At 44.4% G+C, this 22,383-nt stretch overlaps 1 protein-coding gene across 2 annotated transcripts in view; it reads left to right on the forward strand.

The window, feature by feature from the left end:
• Gprk2 (G protein-coupled receptor kinase 2) overlaps positions 1-22,383 on the forward strand; it is a 52,629-nt gene that overhangs the window by 23,204 nt on the left and 7,042 nt on the right. For both annotated transcript variants that reach the window (NM_057519.4, NM_001276214.1), the window contains one exon: positions 5,011-5,440. In NM_057519.4, coding sequence (NP_476867.1) covers positions 5,389-5,440 — 52 coding nt within the window. In that variant the 5' untranslated portion in view covers positions 5,011-5,388. The remainder of the gene's footprint in view (positions 1-5,010; positions 5,441-22,383) is intronic.

Genomic DNA, 22,383 nt, shown 5'->3' on the forward strand with positions numbered 1-22,383 from the left:
ATCCGTGATCTGAGCCAGGACCTCTGGCAATCCGACGCTTCAGTGCGCCTCAAAGTATGCTGCAGTTTTCAAGTGTATCTCGGTTTCACCAACAACAACTCGTAGCGTTTCCAATGGCAGCCGAGTCTCCCGAGAGGTTGGACCTGCAGACACGTGTTTTGTGACTAGAGCTCAATCGTTCGCAATGCGGGTCGAATCATAATTTCCTCCTGCTGGGATCTCTAACTCAACCCTTTTTCAAAAGAAGAAAAATGAGCAGCGGCGAAAAGGTGGGGGGAACGGAAACCGAGAACCAATCAAGACCAATCTCGACCAGTTTCACTTGTTTTCCAACCCACACCGCATAGCTGTCATGCCAGGAAAATTTAAAACGGAGGAATGGCAGAAGGAGAAATGGCTTTGCTTGGCAGCTGCATTGATGTCCTTGCCGAGGGTCTGTGGCTCCGGACTCTTCCAAACTGGGTCATTTTTGGCATAGTCGTTGGCGCGCTGCCTTATTGATTGCCAGCAGGACAAATGACACCAGTCCAGCATACTGGACATGGATTATTTGCTCCAGATTCGTTCGTGCTGCAATCTGGTTCTTCACATATTTCATAGAATAAAGACTGGCTCGGCGTCTTGGTGACAGGGACTGCACAGAGGGAAAAGATCATCTTTAAGAGTTAACCAATCCCAACATTTCTCTTATACATTGAAAATCTATTCATGATTTTAACGATTTAAACATGATTTCCAAGGTTCTCGTGGTAGCTGTTCTTGTCTCGGGTTTCCGATATCTAGCCTTACGATGCTGTGACGCTGGTTCTCGTCCGCTTTCCATTATCATAAGTCAATCGAGTATTGTTGGCCCGGCTAACCACATACTTGTGGCGTCTTAACTGGCGACCTACCCGTCAGCTCTCCTCGATGTGTTAATGCGACTGCAATGTTATACAACACCTACTGACACGTCTTTGCGGTCGACTGAGCAGTTAAGTATACACAAATACGAATTGTGTTTGCTTGTCAAGCGGTGGGAATTTTATTACAAAAGGGGGAGAGCGGAAAATGCGAAAATTATCACTTTGCTAACTTTAACCTATTGTAACTACATCGGGTTGCTTGGGAAGGAATTTGGAAACTCAATTATTACTACGTTAATATTCGATCTTATTGTGTTGAAATTTTTAGTAGGTTCCTCACAAATATGTTTTGATTAAATTAGTTGCCTTAAATAGCTTCAAGAATGTTCAAAGCAAAGCGCCTTTCGTTCCACTTTCCTTTTAAGCATTGTCCACCATTTTTGGCCGCTCACCAAAGCGCCTCGCATTTCTAATTACAAACTCATAATGCTAAGAAAGGCGGAAAATAGGAAAACAGAAAGGCGGACGAAGCACAGAGTCAGCGAAGGGGGAGAGCTGATTAAAATTTTGCAGCGACTGCAAATTAAAGTGAAAACATTTTCATTTCGAGGGAGTCCTCTGCACGTATGTGCGACTGCATGGAGGCAAAGGACACGCCATGCCACAGGGCGCCTGGCGAAAAGTTGATCCTTTGCCGACCAGCCAGCCAGTCGGGGAAGCCGCACCCAGTCGTAGACAAAGTCAGAATCCGGGGAATGGGATATAGAGGAGATCACATATTGGATAGACCGACCGACCGCCCACATGCACGTCCAAGTTTAACGCAAATAAATTGCGCATTCAGAGCGAAATTAACACGGCTCAAATGGGAAAGCGGGAAAGTGGAAAAGCCAGCCAGAAAGAAGCAGTCGAGGTGGGTGGCGGGCGCAACCATAACGAAGCTTAAGCACAAAAATATGTGGGCACCCGAAAAATAGATGGAAAAAATGTGCGGAAGGAAGGCAGCGAATAAAAACGAAAGCCAAGTGGGCAATATGACTCGCTTTAGCCGGCGACTCTTTATTTGGTCCGCTTTTTGCTGGCATCAGCAGCAAAATGCAGACAGAAACAGGATGCAGGCGACTCCATAACTCACGGAGTCAGGCAAAACGCGCTGAGGATATCCGTTTTGGGCATTCCCATGATTGAGGTTGTCCTCCCTCAGTTCCAAACTGCTCCTTCGTGTCGCTATCCGCTATCCGTGCCCTGCCTACTTGACTATGCATGGGCCGTGGTGGATTGCGAACGGATCCATTGCACTGGGAGAAAATCGCGATGTAAAGCCGGGGAAATCCATAAATTTGCAAAAGCTTCAGTAAAATAATCCCACCATCAAGCTCAATGATACCAAATACATTATCGCACGCTTATGGACACTTTTAAAAGGACTTAAAATACTTCTCTCAGTGCGGTGAAGACGTGGAACCTTGCGTTTGGCATTTAAATTGACGTATTTCAAAGCTTTGGTTATGGCCATGACTGTCATAAATGTGATAAGGGATGATATGCCTCGTCTCAGCATCAGCCCCCCTCCCCACCGCCCTCTTCCGTGGACTGACATTTGGGGCTGGCTGCTTTGTCTTAATTAATAAGTCAATAGCTTGAATGCTTGAGGCTGCTTACACCGCCCAAACGACGGCATCTGCTCTTCTCCATAATTTAGTTAATGCGCTCCTAAACTGATGCCGCTGTCAGTAGGTCGGTCCTCGACCAGCCACCCCTTTTGCCCAAATCCCCGATACTGAGATGCTTGGATGCCCAACAAAGTGGTACAGATAGAAGCAATTTGCCTGCGACAAGGTGACAAAGGTGCGCGGTTCGGGGACAAGTGAATGGTAATGGTGGCAGCTTCGGGCATTGTGGAAACATGGATACCCTGAGAAAACCCTAATTGGATGTGAGCTGGAGGGATTATCTGAGGGAACAATCTCCACTTTGTGGATAAGTATATATACGGGCCTGGTAGTTTGCCTAGAATAATCCATAGTAAAGCCTTGTGTAACTCATCAATAGCCATCGAATTTCCAAGTGTTATGCAATTGCAAGTGATTTAGCTACTTTCTTAGAAATGAATCTTTTCTGTCGCAGAATGTTAACTTCGCACCATACTTCATTGACAGAAAGATTGATACGCCTTTATATTTTTTCTATCGAAATCAGTGTGATGAAGCAACAGAGAAAACGACATTAGCTGGCTTTATTGCCACTTTTCCAGGAAGTGTTGAAAAAGTGGCTGTAATGCTGCCGCTTAATTTCGTTATGAGCCCATGCACATTTGCGCCATTTCGCAGCATTTTCATAATGGCGTCGCTTGCTGCAGGCACACACGTGGCCAACTGTGTAAAAGTTGATGTGAGTGTGGATGATGATGGGGGTGTGGGCTGTGTATGGCTGGATGACTGACAACATCGTTTGGCGGTTGAGTTTTTTATGCCAACGTCGTCGTGACAGCAGCAACAGCAGCAGGAGCCGGAGCAGCAGCATTGGCAAACGGGCCTAATGGCGCAAATGTTCAATAAAGAGGCTTTTAACGTGCTCGGCTCTGCTCCATCATGGAATAGACAGGACACGTCGTCGATGCTCTGCAATCTGGGCCCACTCTTTTCTTTTTAGTTGGTGCTAGAACGCACCTTCACGGAGATGGAGCCTGAATAATACAAGCCATGTTTATTAGAAAGGGCTTCAAATATTTTTAGCTTGATTGCTACATTCCAGATACAATTAATTTGGACGTGGGCTGCAAAAAGTGGCCGCTGTTTTTGCTTGAAATTTGTTTGGAAAATAAACACTCGCATTGCCGCCACACTTTCCTGCCTTGATGGATGTGCCTCCAGCACATGGTGCGATGGTGCGGTTTGGCTGGCTGTTCCGAAACAAATAGATCTATATGTAGCTTCATGAGTTCATTTTTAATTAAAAGCCGTCTATGCGAGGATCCAATAAATTCAATTCGTACGAAAGAGCAACAGCAACACAGCTTTATGACGCACATGGGAGTTGATAAGTGCCATAAAAACTGAATTTCCAATAAAGAAATTTCAAAATCATACAGCGTATGATGTCCGAGGGCCCTTCAAACATGCAAATGCCCTTGTGCAGCAGAAGAAAGCTTGTGTCATTCAATTATTTCGCTATTAGTTGCTCGAGCCACTCGAGTCCGCAAACCATTGCCACATTCCCACACGTAGTGGGGAATGCTCCCACTCGGGAAGAGGGTTCTCAGCATCGACTGTAGATATCCGTACCTCGGAGCTCTCCTGTCAGTGCGTCCATGATTAATAAATGCGACATACTGTCGACCGCAACATTACTGACACCTCCAGAAGGCCAACAGCCGACAAGGTGGGCTAAGTATGCTGTGGCTTTTCAGCCCGCCTATCCTCCTCCTCTCTGCTTTTGCCGGTTCCCAACCACACACGCACACACACACACATATGGCACTCACTCACGCCCAGAAATACACAAGCAAAAAATCGATATTAATCAATATTATTCAAAAACCGTATTTCTAGTATTTCTAGTTTGGGATGCAAAATGTGTTGCATGCATTTCATCAACTTTTTTATTAAACTATTTTAAGAGCGTTACATATATTTTTGGGATATTTTTTTGTACTTGCTTCAATAGAAGTAATTTATATTTTGGTGGCTAGGAATTTAGAAATACTTTTCCGTGTGCATAGATATGCAAAGTTTATCAAGGCACGCAGCTCTTTTGTCACAAACAGGTAAGACAACAAGTACACGTAGACATAACGTGCACCAACTGCTCTCAAAAGGCGAACTTGAGCCACAAAGCCAAGGATAAAATGGTATATTTGTATGCACACGTGAATACATCAAATTTACGAACAGCCAAAAGGGTATTGTGGCTTTTGCTCAGCATTACGGAAAATATAATTAATTTTGTCGAATGGGGAGTTTTAGCAACAGCGAGAATAAGTCAAATGCTAGGCAATTGTTAAACCAGGCAAATAGTACAAGAAAATGTTGAAAAGGAACTCTGAGGGCTTACTAAAAGTTATGCCAACTTATATAGATTGCCATTGAAATCGCACTGAATGCTAAAGGATCTCATTTATCCCTTGTCAAAGCAAATTAACCAAGATATTTATTATCCCTTGCAGATTGAGGAAATCCATTGACCGACGGTTTTACAGCATTCAATCAAGCGCAAATTGGCTCAACTTGCAAAAAGGGCACATTTTCGGCCTTGCAAATTCCAATCTTGAAACTAAATGACGCCTGTGTCTGAAACCGAGACCCTGCTGCCAAATACCGCAACGCTGGACGCCAGACGACGGCCACAAATTAGCCAGCCAGCCGTAGATTTGCAAGTCTAAGGAGTCGCCCTGCCCACCAGAACGCAGAAGGGGATCCCTGTTCAAAGGAGCCAGCGAAGGCCACACACAGGAGAAAGATCAAAAGGAGCACCAGCCAGTGTGACTGCGACTATTTTTCGGGAGCGCCAAAGGATTCATTAAAAAACCGCCAACCTGGAACTAATGGAATTAGAGAATATTGTGGCCAATACGGTCTACTTGAAAGCGAGAGAAGGTAAGTGGCTTTATTTTCCGAGAAAGTGAATATTTAAGCATTTGAACAAATATTTTATCGGGCTAAAAAGGCAAGCATATATAGAGTATGGCGATATCTTATCTTTAATATGTGTGTTGTAGCATTATCCAGGACAATTGGCCAGTTTAACGAGCTTATGAATAGTGGCTTTAATTCAATTGAATGAAATTTCATTCATCTGCTACAGTAGAGCATCTTTAGATTCGCCAAATTGTGCCACTTCTTTGGAGGGTACGTGCTGAAGTGCTGAGAAGGCCCGTGTTGTCACCTGCCATCGATTTTGGCTGCCCCATCTGACGCATTGAAGGGTGGTGGTCTGTTTAGTTGTAGGCGCTGAAGTTGGCCTGGAATTTTCCCATCGAATAAGGGGAGGAAGTGGGGGGGGGGGGAAGTGTCGCTCTTCGTGCTGGTCCTGGGCTTTATCTAAAGTTAATGAAGCGTTAAATGTTTGCGCTCCAGCAACTTATTCATTTTCATGCTCCACGGTGCTGGGCTTTAAGTGCTCTATTGGACGGACGTTCCCGCAGATACACTTCACTTCGTTATCGAGGTCACACTTCAATTGCAGGGCCCACACCCCTGCCAAGTTCACTGTCATCTCGGGAAACTCCGCCCACATCCTTGTTGTTTGGCGCCATTGTTCTGTTTATTTACAGCAGAGTCAACTTTGGCGATTAGGTTGTGGGAAATTTATGCAAAGTTATGCATTAGACGGAGAAAGAAGTTGGTGCAAGGAGCCGCCAGCAAAGGTCACCTTCACTCGGCGACGTCGGTATCGTGCGCATCCCAACATGTTGCATGCCCCAACTGACTGTATCGCCTGTATTGCCTCCTTGCATGTGCCCAATCAAATATTTCATTTTAAATGTTATTTATTTTATTGCCGTCTGCCTGATAGTAAAAGCAGTCCCCCCCACCCCCCTTCCACTTCCATTCCCTGCCGGCCAGATACTTTGGTTCGTTTGGTTTCGGGCCGCCTCAACAGATTTAAATGACAGAAACGTGCGCAAAATTTCAATTCGTAGTAATGTAATATTTTAGAGCAGAGCGGAATGGCAATGGGCTAGAAGCTGCTAGGCAAATGTCTCCGGAGCGGGATGAGCATACACATTTGCAATACATTTTACGAGTCAGAAAGTGAATTTGTCTTTGGTGGTCGTGGAGCGTGGAGCGGGGAGCGGGGAGCGGGGCGGAGGGAGGGGGATGGCCTGAAATGAAGTCGCGCCGCCAACTGCCGACGGCAACGAGTGGAAAATCCATTGCCATAAAGTTTTCCAGTCCTAGTCTGCTTTTCTGCTATTCTCCTTTATTCCTGGTCCGGAAAACTTCTGGTCGTTCCCATCCATATTTTCTGGCTAGCAAAGTTATTGCTGAATGTTATACTAAAGTGTGCAAAAGCAAATGCAAATGTAAATGTAAAAAGCAGGGATGATTGTTCGTTTCTTAGTCGCTCATTTACAAGGACTTATTGCTGTCAGATTGGTGGTACGAAAACTCCGGGATAGTACAAGACTTTTGTTGCACTTATATTTTCCAGAAGGTACAGCTTACTTATTGGAAGTTGAGTAGATAAGTGGCTAAAGGACTAAATTTAATGTTAATATTAATTTTCATTCAAGAGAGTAGCTAAAACCACAATCTTATGAACTAATCAAATAGCAGTACAAGCTGATTGCTGCAATTATTATTAGCAATTGTTGCCCTGTTTAATTTGATACTCAGAAACGAGTATGCAAGTCAAGTAGAAGTCATTGCCTGTCAAATGGTTGGTTCTCCCGTATCAGTTGTCAGATTGTCGGCCTGCGTTGTCGATGCTATCTGCAGTAGGTATGTATATTTACATGTGTGGGACCGAATCTGTTCGGGATCAGGGGTCGGAAGTCGGAGCCGGGGTCTGGAGCGACCTACGTCACTCCGCGGAAGCAGTGCGTCACAGAGGCGGCTTATCAGGGAATGTGGCCTTTCGTTGGTGGTGCAAGTGATGCGATAGTGGTGTGGCAATCCGTGATTGCGGTCCCATCCAATGGCTGGAAGGCCACGCCCCTCGGACGACAGGCCAACAGCTGGTCGATAGCGTTGTTTTGGCTAATTGAATGCATTCCTTAATGACTGCAAATGTCAAACTGCTTTCCTTTTGTGCTGGCATTAGGGAAAATTATGTTTGAGTTCTGAGCTGGTCTGTTATTTACCCCAACCAGTTGTTTCCGCCAGTTTTTCTCGTTTTTTCGCCAGTCAAGTCTTCTTCGTGGCATTAAAATGAGGTCGCATTAAAATGGTTTGTGGTCGACGGAGAGTTGAGGGGGGAAAAGCGTCGCCATGGCCGCATAAATTTCACCCTAATGCCCGGCCATAATGCTGATTATACCAAGAGGCAGACGTTGAAATTCAGAAGACTGCTCTTCAAGTCGGAATGAAGTGAGAAATTTAATTTGGTCCCAGCTCAAAAGTTTGCCGCTGCACTTCAGTTATCAGCTGGACCGAGTGCCATAAAGAGTGGAATTTATAGTGCGATAGCGAATTAGAATCCCCTCCAACTAAAAGTGAACAATTAAAGCAGAGCCAGTAACTTATCGCCAAACTACGAAACAGCAGCCGCCACTTGTTTGGTTGGCGGTGGCTTTAGATGTCTGGGATCCAATTGTGGCTCAAATTTAGTGGGGCAAAAATCGGGATCAAAGACACCAAATATTAAGTACATGATTCAAGAAGGGCTATTCTTATCCGGTTGCACTGTGATCCTATTCCGTGTTTAGCCTACACTATTAGAGCGCTTGTTTTTGGGGGACGACGGGTGCATTGGCCAACTGGAAAGGCGGTTGGTTCATTGACCGACCGCTGGCCAAGTAAACAAGTGAGTGGCCGCAGCGTGGGCAACGCAACACAGCGGAGAAGCACGCGAATTCATTTCAAGTGGTCCCCAGCGACTGGTCTCTTTATCGGGCGGGTCTAACAAGCCACAGTTATGTTGTATGTATGTTGAGCAGTTTCAAAATCTAGATGTTAATTATCGCACGCAAACCTGGGGAAGCCAAAGTGGGCAGAGTGGGCAACTCACTGGCCAGTTGGCCAGTTGGGCAGCTCATCAAACCCACAATCTCTGGCAGGATGTCGGACGTCCTGGAGGTGAAGCGGTGGGGGGGGGGGAGCCTTTGCGGTCTGCGGTGTCTGTCTTTGGTGCCCTTTGGCCTTTGGCCTTTGCTCCATCTGCAGTTGCAGCACGTACCACCCACATCCCCGGGAAGCAACTAATCACGACGAAACTGCGTCTGTGCGCACCCCTCGCCCTTTGTCGGTAATTGCAATCAAAACGATTGTTGTTTGGCAAATTGAAGACACATTGATTGTTGCCACGCACCACATTCGCCCTAATTGTGTATGTAAAGTGCCACCAACAAAGAGCAGCTACAAAGAACGTGGGGCGTTAGCTCCCTGTAAATAATTCCAGATATCCGAACAGTTAACATTTCCGCTGACGGGCATCAACAATATTCATTAGCACTTTGACGCTTACAAGTAATGTACGACTGTCGAGCACTTAATTATGGGGTAATTTATGATCGACAGAGTGGTACCATACAATTTTTTAAAGAAAACTGCAACTGTCCGTAGATATGGTTTATTATCACCCTCACAAAGGATGCTGTTATGACGATCCAAGTTTAAGCTATCGGCGATTATAAGGCGAGTATATAGGGCGGATATACCCGTCCGTTGGCGAATGCTGAACTCATATGATGCAAACATATCTAGCCAGAGAATACCATGTTTACACGACGTCTGTTTCAATGTCTGTTTTTGTTTTTTGCGCTGCCGCTGTGGGAATTCGAGAGATTGCTTTTGCAAAACCGGTAGCTGCTGCCGGGGGAGTTTTAAGCACAGATACTCAGATACAGATACACAGACAGATACAGATACGGATAAAAACTGTTTTTGACGTAGGCAAACGGCAATAATCAGAACGGCAAAGCAACAATAAGAAATAACATCGAAACGTCGACCCCCGAGGTTCGAGAATTGAATCGCTGTATTAAGTGACGCGCTGCTTCGTCAGCAAATGAATATTTAATCGGAATATTTAATCGTTTTGTCGATGGAGCGCACACGTAGTAAGCGAAATATGAGTATTCAAATCAATTTTTTGGCGCAGAGGTGGTCCATTCGTCTTCGTCGCTCATCTTTTGTCTCCCAAAACGTTTGATTTCCTTCCTAATTGATTGAAATGGATATTTATGATTGTATATTGTCTTCAAATTGATAGCGTTTTATGCTCTGATTCAATCTAGTTTTAAGCTCAGGAATCCTGAGGAATCCATTATAGAAAACCACCGCAGGGAATCCCCGACCTCATCAGGCTCTCTGTATGCAGATCCGTCGTGAAAGCTCTCTGATTACGATTAGAACTTGCCCCATTCACTCCCATCTTGCCACATGAAATATCGCGTAAGGTAATACGTACATGTTGTGGAGAACCGCAGAGGAAAATGCGGCAGGTGGCACGTGGTGACCCAGTAGCGCAGCTGTGACCCCAACATGCTTAAAAATGCATGCACTAATGACCGCAGAGACGACAGGTTCATGTACACACAATTTCGATCCTGCTTCATCGTTTTGTTCCGTCGCCCTGTAACGTGATGGCCAATGGTCACCGGAGCGTATGATTAATATTTTAAATTTTCATGCGAGAATAAACGTAGTTCGAAATAATTGAATCACTATGCGAGGGACTTGAAATCGATATGGCTTGGTTAGTCGAGGAAACATTTTTTGTCAGCCCAACGAGTCTAATGAAATAAACAATACCTATTGGACGGGTTCATTTTTCATAAATAAACTAACAATGTATGAACAGTGGTCTTCCTGATTGGTTGCCAATAACAATTTCTAACGCATGCATCATGTCTAACCCAAAATGCTTCCAAGCTATCACATTTTAAATATAATTTATTGTACTGGTCTACTATAAATGCTCATACTAGGCAGATACCAGCATGTGCACACCATTTTACCTGTATCTTTTGAGCTCGACACACGCTACCTGTTCGGTGGATTGGGGGGCGTGTGGATTATATACAAAATAAATTGGAATCTATTCACTTCGGCTGTCGGCTATGCCCAAAATAAAAATGAAAAGCAAAGACGCCGCCGGCGGCAGCTGTTGCTGCCCACTGACGGGCGGGCGGACGACACAGATCGGCAAACAGTCGGATTTATACATAATATATAGTAGACGAATATGGCCGGGGAGATTCGGACAGACGGACAGACGCAAGACCGATAAGCAAGGCGACTTAAGCGCCATTAGCCTGCCACGAGCCCACGTCTACGTCCAGTGGAGTCGGCCGGGACCATAAAGCAAATTTATTGATTGTTTTGACAATTAATTTTTTATACTGTGCATTATTTATATGGGGTCGTGATGGGAGGAACAAAGGCCCGGCAAAATTCCATGCAAAATGCTTTTTATACTTCTGATATTTGTTTACGCTCATCTCGCCTGGCTCCAGCTCTAATTTATTTTTATTATGTTGGATTCTTGTTTTAATTTGCCAGCGGGAGTGCAGAGGGTCGGTGGTGGCGGCGCTGCAACAAGCGTGCCAGACTCATAAATTAAAAGCATCAAAAGTCGAAAAGTGACGGGAGTTGCGAGGGATTTCCATGTAGCGCTGGGCGGAGTAGCTATCCAGATTGTGATTAATTTGTCGGCAAGGCAACGCGACGTATGCGCAATGCACGCAAGTGCCAGCCGACAGACAGAAAGTCTGGGATTGGGATTGGGGTTGGGATTGCTGCTCTTCTGGTCAAAACAAGCAGATCCCGAGGATAAATCGCCTATTTGTCTTTGTTAGGCAGAGGGGGCCAGTCCCACCGTCCAAGGACCTTTCTTATGATTGATGTCCTCCGGGCGCAATGCGTGTTGCCTGCTTTTGGGCGCTGTCGCCTGTCATTTTACGAGCACAGGAAGAATGCCAGAAGTGAGCCACTGAGCTGGGACTGCGTTAAATAAAAAGAAACGCCCATGGTTTGCAGTGGGGAGAGTTCGTCCCTCATCACACCTCCTCGAAAACTGGCAGGGGGCAAGGAGGTTTTATGTGCCGGCATAAAAGAGGAGCCGGAGGAGCAACGCATCTTGGCATATTTTATGCTGGGTCTGTCATGAAAACGTAAGTGTCGCAGTGAAAATTTTTGCTGATGAAAGCTAAGTGAGTTATATGGCAGTACACTGGGCTGCTGAGTGTTGCGAAATCGATAAATATTTATTTGGCTTACTTTACGATTATGCCCAGAGGCTCACCTCTGCCTAAAGGTGAGTCATTGAAGGAGATTTGCAGGGATTTGCCCTTGATCATTTTCTGATTTAACGGAAATGGCTACACTGGATACACTGGGGACCTAGTCGTTCGCGACCACTGTGCGAATAGGGTACTGAACATGGAAATGAATCTCGTGTTGCTGTTGCTGTTGCCTCTGCTGACAACGTGTCGTATGCGCAATTTTGCCATATAAATGACAGCATTTCAGGTTTATGGCAGTTTGCGATTCTCACGCGCGCTTCGCATATCAATTTCAATTCAATTTTTGACAGCATACAACGCATCCATTATCCATTGAGCTGCAGACTGCCGAGTGCCGAGTGCCGAGTGCCGAGTTGCAGTAGTGGCAACTTTAATTTCTAAAATGCAGCCAGTCTGGGTCTTTACACTTCATTGGTTGCCAAATGTGCCGGCAACTTGAAATGCTGTCAGCGGCAGCAGCAACAATTCCCCAAAGCAAATAAATAAATGTCAACGGCAAATGGGGAAACCAAAGGTAAGCCGCTCGCTTTTTGCTGCTGAGGCTTAAAAGCAATTATAAAATGCAGCGACAGCTAAATAATACCAATGTAATGAGTGTGTCTGTGTTTGCCAGCCAGAGCTTTTCCATTTACCATTTAAATCGCAGCATAAACACAATAGAAGTAATGCACTGTGCCGAGTGCTGACACTCTCTCCCACATCCATAAAATGTTGTTCGAATTGATTTTATTTATTTACGGCCAACGCGAGAATTGCAAATGCAATTTCAATTAAACCGTTGATGCCACAAAAGCTGACGAGTTTGCTGTGGCAATTGAAATCGCAGAGCAGAGCTTATTGTTTATGTGCTGCCTGGGTGGCCGATTGTTTAACTTTGCTTCAAAGCCAAGTCCCCAGTGACATCCAGCCGCCATAAAAAGGCCAAGCTGACATCAAAAGCTGAGCAGTGTCTAAAAAAGGATTCCGTATCCTAAACACAAAAAAAAAATCCATTTCGAAGGTCTTTCATTTGTGGTATTGTAATAGCAGGCCTCCAGTTAAGTTTATTAATATCCAATCTATCTGATTCTCCCTGTGCACTGCAGCATCTCAATCTCAAGACATAAATAACTTTAATAACCACAGCCATCAACCAAATCGCCGTTCACATGGCTTATATCCATGTACATAAATGCTGGTCCATTGTTTATCTATGCATTACGCATGAGTGATACAAAGCAATGCATAACAGCTTACAGCAGTAAAGATTCTGAGGTTTATTGCGTTATTAATTTCTATAGATGACGCGCAAGAAGGGCATTTGTGGCAATGCGCAATGTCTTACCAAGTCGATTGTTGACATCTGGGGATTTGCTTTAAACGCTACGCTTATTTGCTACACTTGCCAGCTTAGCTTTTTTACTTCTCACCATATGCGTAATACTAGTAATGCGGCCATAACTTTCTGGAGTGCAATTATTTCCGCCTTGTGGCATTCGAAGGCATCTAATTACATTTCCAGGATCTCGGATGTGCTAATGGTGATTGCACTTTCTGCTGGCGCTGCTACCGATGCTCCCCTAGACCAACGCTGCGTATGAGCAATGCCTGAGTGCCTCGCATTTGGTATGCGCATTTAATTATAATTACTACTTACAAGCCGCCTAATGCGCTCAACGCGATTGGCGTGTGTACAGATGGGATGGGGTGGGACGGGATCGGGATCGGAATCGGAATGGGCACCCTTATATCATATTATAACGTGAACATAAGCCGCTTGCGTTGCATTAGAATGCCAGAATGCCGACTTCGACGACTGTCAACTGGCTTTTGTTGCTGTCACTGCATTCTGGCATTGCACATTTGCCATTGTTGCTCGACAGCCACCGCCCGCTGATTGTTTGACTGAGTGCTTGAGTGTGTGTCGGATGGTGGAAGGTGGGAAGTGGGTGGCTTGGCGACTTGTGTGCTGGGCTTGTCAACTAAAAATAACACTCCCATACGAGCGAAAACCACCGAGTACTTGGCGATAAACAATGACAGCCGCTCAGCCTGATAAGTCGCATTTTTGCCTTTTCAAAACGTTTAATTTTTGTCAAGACATTTAGTAGTTTCGTACGCTTTGTTCTATTTGTATATATTGCTCATGGCTTGCAGTTTTAATTAATCGCCATTTGGTTGCACGAGTTATTTACCTGTTTGTTGCTCGAATCCTGCTCCATCTGCTTTCCACCCATAATTTTCCGGATTCATCTGCGGACTGCCGGGAAGTCAGACATGCAAATTGTCTGCCGGTGAAAGTGCGAGATGGAGAGAAATTGCAGCTTTGGCAAGTTTTATTGGCCAACCCGTTGGATGACGACCATCCATCAAAGAAACGGCAGCAAATCGCTGGTTTATGATAACTAAATGCAAATGAAAATCACCGGGCTGCAGTCGAATGGGAAAATGAGCAAGAGTAAATAACAAGCATCGATCATGTTGTTCGCCTGTCAAATGAGCTGCCAAACAAGGCCGCTTAATGTGGGAATGCGGCATGTGTGTTGGTTTTTAGCTGTTAAGCTGTTGGCCCGAGCAAACATTTATCTATTGGCAAGTGCTGGCTGGCTACCAATCGAAGCACCAACGTACTGAACCGGGCTGTAATGAAATCAAATGTTTGGCAAAATGTGGAGCATTTAATTGACTGTTTGCTCGGCTGTAAGTCGCAGCTCGCCGCGAACCGACTCCACTCGACTGCAATTAATGTCAAGTCAGCGGACACTGATGAGCCGCCAATGAGGGCAACTAATAAAATTCATTCATAAATAATTCAATGGAACCGAGGAGCATTCGCCGTGTCAATTTATAACAATTTCGCAGGCGTTGCTCGTTGCTCGCCTTAATTGATTTGTTTTGCACCCAATAGCGCGGCAGTCGTTTCGTTTGTTTGGCATTTGAATGTTTGAACGAGAATTGCCAAATTGGCATAGATTGAGAATAATTGTGCCTCGTCCGTCTGTCCACCAGAATGCCGACCCCCGACCACCCGGTGTTATCAGTACCAGCAATCCACGTCTGCTCCGCAAGTCCATCTATCACGCAATCTTCTATCTCCGCCATGTGCCCGGCTAATGAGCAGCCCAAAATAGAAAAATACTCGAAAATCGTATGTATGTACACGCATGCAAATCCAGACTGATAAAATGGCCCAGATAATTGTGATTAATCTGGCCGCTCCGCAATAAGCCCATTATGGCCTAAAGAAGAAAGCGACGGAATTTCCCTGCCCTTAAAGTCGTTTTTTAAAGAGCCACATGGCGGTTCAGCTGCTCGTTCACTTGTTCGGCGGTATATTACACAAATGTTGTACAACTTCAAATGCAACCATATGTGCAACAGTGAAACAGCACACTCATTAAGCAAGTGGGTATGATGTTTGCCTTGTCCAGTAAATTTACGAAATATATGTGCTCTTTTAAAAAGTATGAGCGATATGATATGCGAAATTTGTTAAAAAAAAAAAAAAAAAAACCAATCTTAGAACTAAACTACTACGTTTTTAATGGGTATGTTTTAGTCTGAAGACCGAGAATATTTGGTGCACCACACATATCGTTGTTGAACATTTTTCTATGCAATTTAATACTTTTCCAGCAGTTGCACACACACACACACACACACACACACGATGAATTATAAAACAAAAGCAATATAAAGGAAAGACCGAAATAAAAGCCAATGGCAATTAGATGGCAAACAAGTTTGCAGGCCATGAGCAATGGCCAAGAGCCAGTCTATATGTATGTATATATGTCTGTATGCTCCGAAGTAACGAGTTGGATGAAAATGGTGCTGGTGATGCTGGAATGGAAAAGGGTCGACGCCTTTATATTCAAATGGTACTTGGATTGAAATTGATGAAGAGCATCTTTAAATTTAGCTGTCATATTGGAATTCAGAATGCCAAGTTTCCATTCGAAGCCAAGGACGTATGTATACCTGGTCTATAAATTGCATGGGGGAAAACAGCTTGGATTGTGTGCAGACGTCACTCGAACATCAAATCTGATTTGATCATGAAGCTCTTCACTCACATTTCCGGCGATGCACAAGCTGATTGCTACCCTGTTGCCAGTTGTCCAGAACAGAAGGCGAAAACATTTCGGAAATTCATTGCCGGCGCCGAAATATGCAGCATTTTGACAAATACTTTGACAGCCGAAATGCAAACGCCGGCTGGCAGCAGTTGCTTGTGTTTTCGACTCAAACAGGCCAAAACCCGATGCTCCGGGTGCTTTGGCCAAATCGCAATTCGAGTATGAGTGTTTGTTTGGGTATTTCAGCATTTCAGCATTTCAGTGCTTCAGTGCTTCAGTGTTTAGTATCAAATCACGACACGAGCAGCACGTTCGTACTGTCAGCGCTGGGCAGAATTATTTAAATTATGTACAAACTACACTTTGGCAAAAGTTGTAATGCGAGACACGCGCCATGTGTCGCATTTGCTTCTGCTTTTGCTGTTGCTGTTGCTGTTGCAATTCGCTTTTGTGTGAAAAGTTTTTGGCCAAGAATGCCGAAAAAGTTCTGCCTGATTATCTGTATTATTTTTGTGTGCCTGCCGAATGGTTTTTCGGTCGGCGAAGGAAATTGCACTTTAATGCCTAGAGAATGGCGAGAGGAACGTGCAATGCCTTTGATCCAATTTGCAATTTCAAGTCCCGACCTCATCTGCGGCGTTCCGTAAATGTTTTTGGCCACCAAAGAAACACTTGGGGGTGGTGTGGTCGGCGCTAGCATTTGCATTACAAATTCCTTATAAGCAGGCTTTTATTTGTACTCTGCCTGGTTTTATTTCTTTTAATTATCAAGAAGAAGACGAGCAACTCAAATTTCAGAAGGGAATCCAGGAAAGCAAGAGACGAGGAGCGGAACGAAGCAGAGCGCCTGAAGGATACGCTTCTTGGGTCTCTTTCGAGGACCTTTCAAAAGGCGGCAACAGCAGCCTTTGATGTGTTGCTCGTCCTTGACGTAGCCACGTGGTCCTCCGTGTCCTCCGCCCATCAAAAGGTCAAAGTCCTTGGCAACACTTGTCGGAGTTTAAGGCCGAAAGCCAGTCCGCCATTTGTACCAAATTGTCATCCATCGAAACGATGCAATGATAATGAGTTCAACCGCGGCACACGCGGCGTATGATTAATCAAATGGGAGGTGAAAAAAAGTCAGAACGAAATTGAATACGTTTTATTGATTTTCATTGCTTTTTCTTTATTCACTTTTGTGGTTTTTTCTATCGAAATTTAATAAGGCGGCACTCGGTCCTGTTTTTTTTCTACATTTCATACATTTTCAACACGACGTAGTGGGATTTTCTCGGATGCTCAACTTCAATTTCGCGTCGCTTGTACTCGCTTAATTATGGCCAACGAGCAGATGCCAAAGCAACATTGTCACATGGCCTGATGCATGCTTTCATTATTATTATTATTACGAGTATGACAGCCATATATGTAGAAATGTATGTTTCACTCTTTTTGTGTGCGTGCCCGACAAGGTTAATACAATTTGCTGGCCAATTGCCCTTGGCCAACGGGGAGCATAAAGGTCGGCTTGAAGTAATTACAAGTCATGGCATAGGGCCAATTTTCCTAGATAAACTAATTTAACCGAAAATCAATATTAGCCCGGGCAAAATCAACAGACCCGCAGTGTCGTTCCGCCCAACAAACTGCATTCTCCATCTGATTGCCGACGCAAAAAGTGTTTGAAAAACATTTAGCAACGCAAAAGCGAAAGGCCAAAGTGCCGAAACCGAACGACGGGAGTGTTGGCCATAATTTCCGTTTCCGCAATCAAAAAGTAGATACTAAGGACATTTCCATGGCAGAAAGGAACGGGAAGGAAGCGCTGGGCACACAAAGTCAGAGGAAAGTGTTGAAGGGCCAATGAAGAGTGGTTGTTTGCTAGTTGTGATTAAAGGCGGATGTCTGATATCGAACATAACTTACCTATTTATAAATAGGATTCTTATATTTGTATTCAAGCACAGTGCAATCTATTAAACTTAAGTTACTTTTAAGTTCTGTCTTACTTTCCAGAGTTTTACTTCAAGGATTAATTTCTTACGTTTTCTATCCAACTAAAGTCAGCTGACATTTCCCTAAAGTTTCCCTAAACCAATTACATCTAAAAGTTGCTGCTGAAGTTTTCATTTTATTAAATACTCGTAGTTCGCCTTGTAAATTTCGATGCAGAGCAAAGTTTTGTCTGTTTCCGTACGCTTTGCATTGCTCTGCAAAAATGTTTACCAATATTCTTTTTACGACTGCAAATGTCGTTAAGTTGCCACACAATCTGCAGAGAAAAACGCACACCTGAGTGGCCAAAATCAGTTTAGGTAGATACTATTTCAGAATTCAGAGTGAAATTGAAACGGCTGTTGGGCAATCAACTTGTGAGTCTAATTGCTAACTTCTCCTAGCCGCAAATGCAGCCAGCTAAACAATTGTGTTATTCTGAAAACAACAATTATAATTGCCGGGCAATTTACGCAAGAAATGAGAATTCAGGCAGAGACCCTTCGCAAATGGAAAGTGGAAATTTGCAGAACTGGGGATGGCGGCAAACTCGAAGCTGGGAAACTGGGTGCTAAATGGGGAGCCGCCGGCATGAAATATATTTTCAAACACAATGTCACAGGAGTCTAAAAGCAACCACAGCCAGCAGGTTCAGCCTTCAGCCCTTGAGTTTACTGCTCGACTGATGCTGTATGTATGTATGTATGTACGCGTATACATAGCCTAGTATACCCACCCACTTGTGGGTAGCAGGCGCATATACTCGTACCCGAGAGGCTAAACTTGTGTGCGGGTATATATATATATATATATATATATATGTATACATAAGTTCGAGGAGGCGCCCGCCGACCCACTCAAACATGCAGCGACAATTTCCTTGAGTAGGATACAAGTTTTCCTTTTTTAGTTTTTACTTTCCTCTCTGCTTGTGCAGTTTTTATAGCAGCAACAGCGACAGCGACAACGACAGCGAATTATTATAACGAGAAATGCACTTGAACGTTGCAGCCAGGATATATTATGTATTTTGCGGAGGGGCGTGGAAACTATGGCACTCGAGTGGTTGAGCGACAGGGAGGATGCAGAGTGCATAGTGCGGGATTCAAAGGGTTTGGCGTGAAATGAACCGCGCTCATAATACTAATTTAATAAATTAAAAAACTTTCGAGTAGTTGTACAATTTTTTGCACTTTTGTACTGGTAAATGGCATAGAGAAGCTGCAAAATGGCGGTGTCTATAATGAGTGGGAAAAATGTCGTATTGCTGATGGGAAAATAAAATTTATTTCACAACTAGTTGGACTAGGAAAATAGTTAGTATGAAATGAGAAAATCGGCGGCAATTTAAATTAAGCGAATGACACTGACGAACAAGCTTGTTTTTCAGTCCTGTTTGCTAAAGACCATATACTATACCCTCTATTCCCAATCCGCATTGTTTCCTCTGCAATATTAATGCCAGAACTCAAAAACATTTCGATTTCATTTGATTTTCAAATCCCACCCACATCCGCCGCCATAAAAGCGACCACATCATTTATTTACAGCCGACATCACGTAGTTGCCTCTCTATTTGCAAAAATCCATTTCGCAAGTTCGTTCCAGAAGCAAAAGGAAAAATGTATAAATTTTGATGTAAAGTCTGGCGCAGTGCGCCTGACTGCCAGTTCGGATGATGTTTTTCAGCTGAAACAAAGCCAAACCGCAGTGTTTTCACTGTTTTTGTTTCAGCTAGGGACGCGAGGGCGTGGTCATTCTCCACAGTACCGCCCCTGTTGATGTTTGCACAATGCTTTCGGGCCTTTGAGTCCCGCGGCGGTTGCACAAACTATTTACCAGCCCAGCCGGCCATGTCAAGTCGGTTGTGTCAATATTTGCAGCTCTGCATTCAGCTTTCGGGCTTTAATTAAAAGGAGAATCGCAGAAGATGTGCCCGGCCTTATCAGTTTTTATATTGCCCATTAGGAGAGAAATCGTGTGGCCAGGACTCCTTGCGCATCCAGCATCCAGAGGGCCATTGTCTCTGGACATTCTCAGGTAGCTCGTAACTCGCTCGGGTGCCATTACGCATACGCAGTGTGGTGCTTAAGCACGCTTCCCCAGCCATGTTTACGTTTCGTTTATTGTGCGTTTTACGACATCATGTGCGCCATATAAACGGAACGGTGTGAGCCAGTTTATGCCCATTTATTGGCCAAGTAGCGCGACTCAGGCACAATCCAAGTCGAAGGCAAAAGCGCAACTCGACCACTTTGTTTTTGAATGAATAAATTAGGGCTCATATGTGCATCTCAACTTGCTCGCCCGACATTTTCACATTTTTGATACGTTTGCTGATGAGTAGAGCTGAACGTGTAGAGGACATCAAAGGACACGTTCGAATGGAATGCGACTTTAGGGGGTTCTGGCCCAAAGTTTTGCCCTTAAGTTAACAGTATCAGTAGCCGGGCTTAAACCATTTCTCGGGCCATTTGATGTAGGGTCCTGCCGGACTTAAGACGGTCTAATGACGGCGCCAATGAATCAACTTTTCTTAATAGTTTGCCCTCCAAGTTAAATGTTTTCTGCACTCCGACGAAGCCATTAAAAAACGGCCACGAATGGCGCCAATTTTGTGTCTTCCCCGAGCAAATGAAGCTTGAACGAATGAAAGACAAACGAAGCAGGAAATTGTGTGTCCCAGGTTTCCAGTTCAATTCCAGGGCCGCTTCGAAGTGGAAACGAAATAAAACAAATTAATAATGCTAGGCAATAAAATATCCTATAACGTTTCCCGTTGTTTTATGGCCCATCCAGACTAATTTAACTATTGCCCAGCTGCCGAAAAAGCACCACAAATAGAGTGTAATTCTTTTTATCTCCATCCGCCGATGTGTGTTGGCCACTCGAGAAAGAATTCCGACGCTTTCGATGATGCCATTTGTACAGCCACACTTTTTGTTTTTACGCGAGTGTGCTTGGAATTTTAATGAAAATATTTGAGTTTCTCGAGGGGTATTTTAAATGTTCAACTGCAAGTAAGCTACACAGAAAACAATTGATTGTGCTGTGGAATGATTGCTTCTTAAAACCATCCAGTGAGTTCAGCACATTCTAGTGATGTATGGCTACTTAGTCGATCCGCTTCTAATATTGGATTGAAATTGAAGTTAATTAATTTGGCATGCTCGCTTTACTTTAGCGAGAATTTCTGGTTTCAGGCTCCTCGTACATTGCCATAATAAATTTCAGTTAATAGCCGGGCCATCCATTAACTGTTCCTGAATTTGGGTGGATTTTTGCCCTAGATCGATTTTCATATGTGTGTGGTGTGTACCTGATGTACTATAATTATTTTATCACGCATTTAATTAGTTGGCCAGTCCCGCTTCACAAGGCTGAATGCTCAAAGTGGCATTATGTGCATTCCGTGCGTGGCTTTTCCACTCGCCCTGCGACCTTGAGGGGGTGGGGGCCATGCTACGGTCCTGGGACTGCAGCCAGCAATTAAGTGCCTTTGCCAATCAAAGGCCCATTTACATGCATTTCATGTGGCAGCGTCTGCTTTTATTTCTCACCCTCCTTCGGAGCCACCTCCTCCTCAGTCGACCACCCACTGAACCACTCCCGACACCACCCACCACCACCTACCGCCCACCACCCATCGACTGGTGGGGCAGCGGCGTTATGCGACTGCCAATCAACTTTTCGATTGCCGGCGGCGTAACTTTTACGGCTTTTTATTGTTATTTTGAATTTTTATGGTTTTTTAACAGTAATAATTAATTTAATGTGCGCTTCGCTGTAGGTAAATCGGCGTCAGAACGCTCCCCGATTCGCCGTACATTATTGTTTCGACTGCCCCAGTGTTTGTTTTGCATTAGCGAATGTGTAAAAACTGCTGTCGAACATTTTGGTCGCTGCTTTAATACATGTTTTGCGTGCGAGGTTGTCTGAACTTTTAACAACCAAAACCCAGACGGTTACCAAAGCGAAGGCAAATAGAGGTTAAGCGGGGTGAACAGCAGGATTATCCGCACATCAGCCTGTTCGAGACCCATCAGTAGATGGAATTCCTTGCATATGACTCCTATTCATAGACTTTCAAATTATTATTCAACTTATTGAAGCGGCTTTGTTCATTTCGAAGATGTACATTACCGCGCTGTCGATTCCCTTGGGCATATCTCACGTTTCGGCTGGACTTCACCGCCCCATAATAGATTTCCCCAGTCAATCGAAAGCCTTCTGCGATGGCTCCCTGAGGGCCTTGGCCGTGAGCTTATTAGCACGCACTTAACCTTGGACCACGACTTGGCCAAAATGGAGGGCTCGCCATAAATAATTGCAACTAACAGTTGGTGGCCGCCTCCTGGTTTTGCTCGCCAGTGAAAAATGACATCAAATTACGCTGGGACGAAAGTAGGAGACAACTTGGCACTTATAAATTGTCTCACATACTTCTTGGCGTCCAGCGGGAAAATTGATCATAACGATTCGAGCGTTTTCGAGCTCCATAAAAGTTTCGGACCAAAAACTTGTAATGCGAATCCATAAATCAGCGAACGTTTAATGTAAACTGTATTTCCTTTTATTTCGACGGCCCTTGGCC

The sequence above is a fragment of the Drosophila melanogaster genome, chromosome 3R (assembly GCF_000001215.4).
Source record: "Drosophila melanogaster chromosome 3R".
In the NCBI taxonomy this organism is placed as follows: Eukaryota; Metazoa; Arthropoda; class Insecta; order Diptera; family Drosophilidae; genus Drosophila; species Drosophila melanogaster.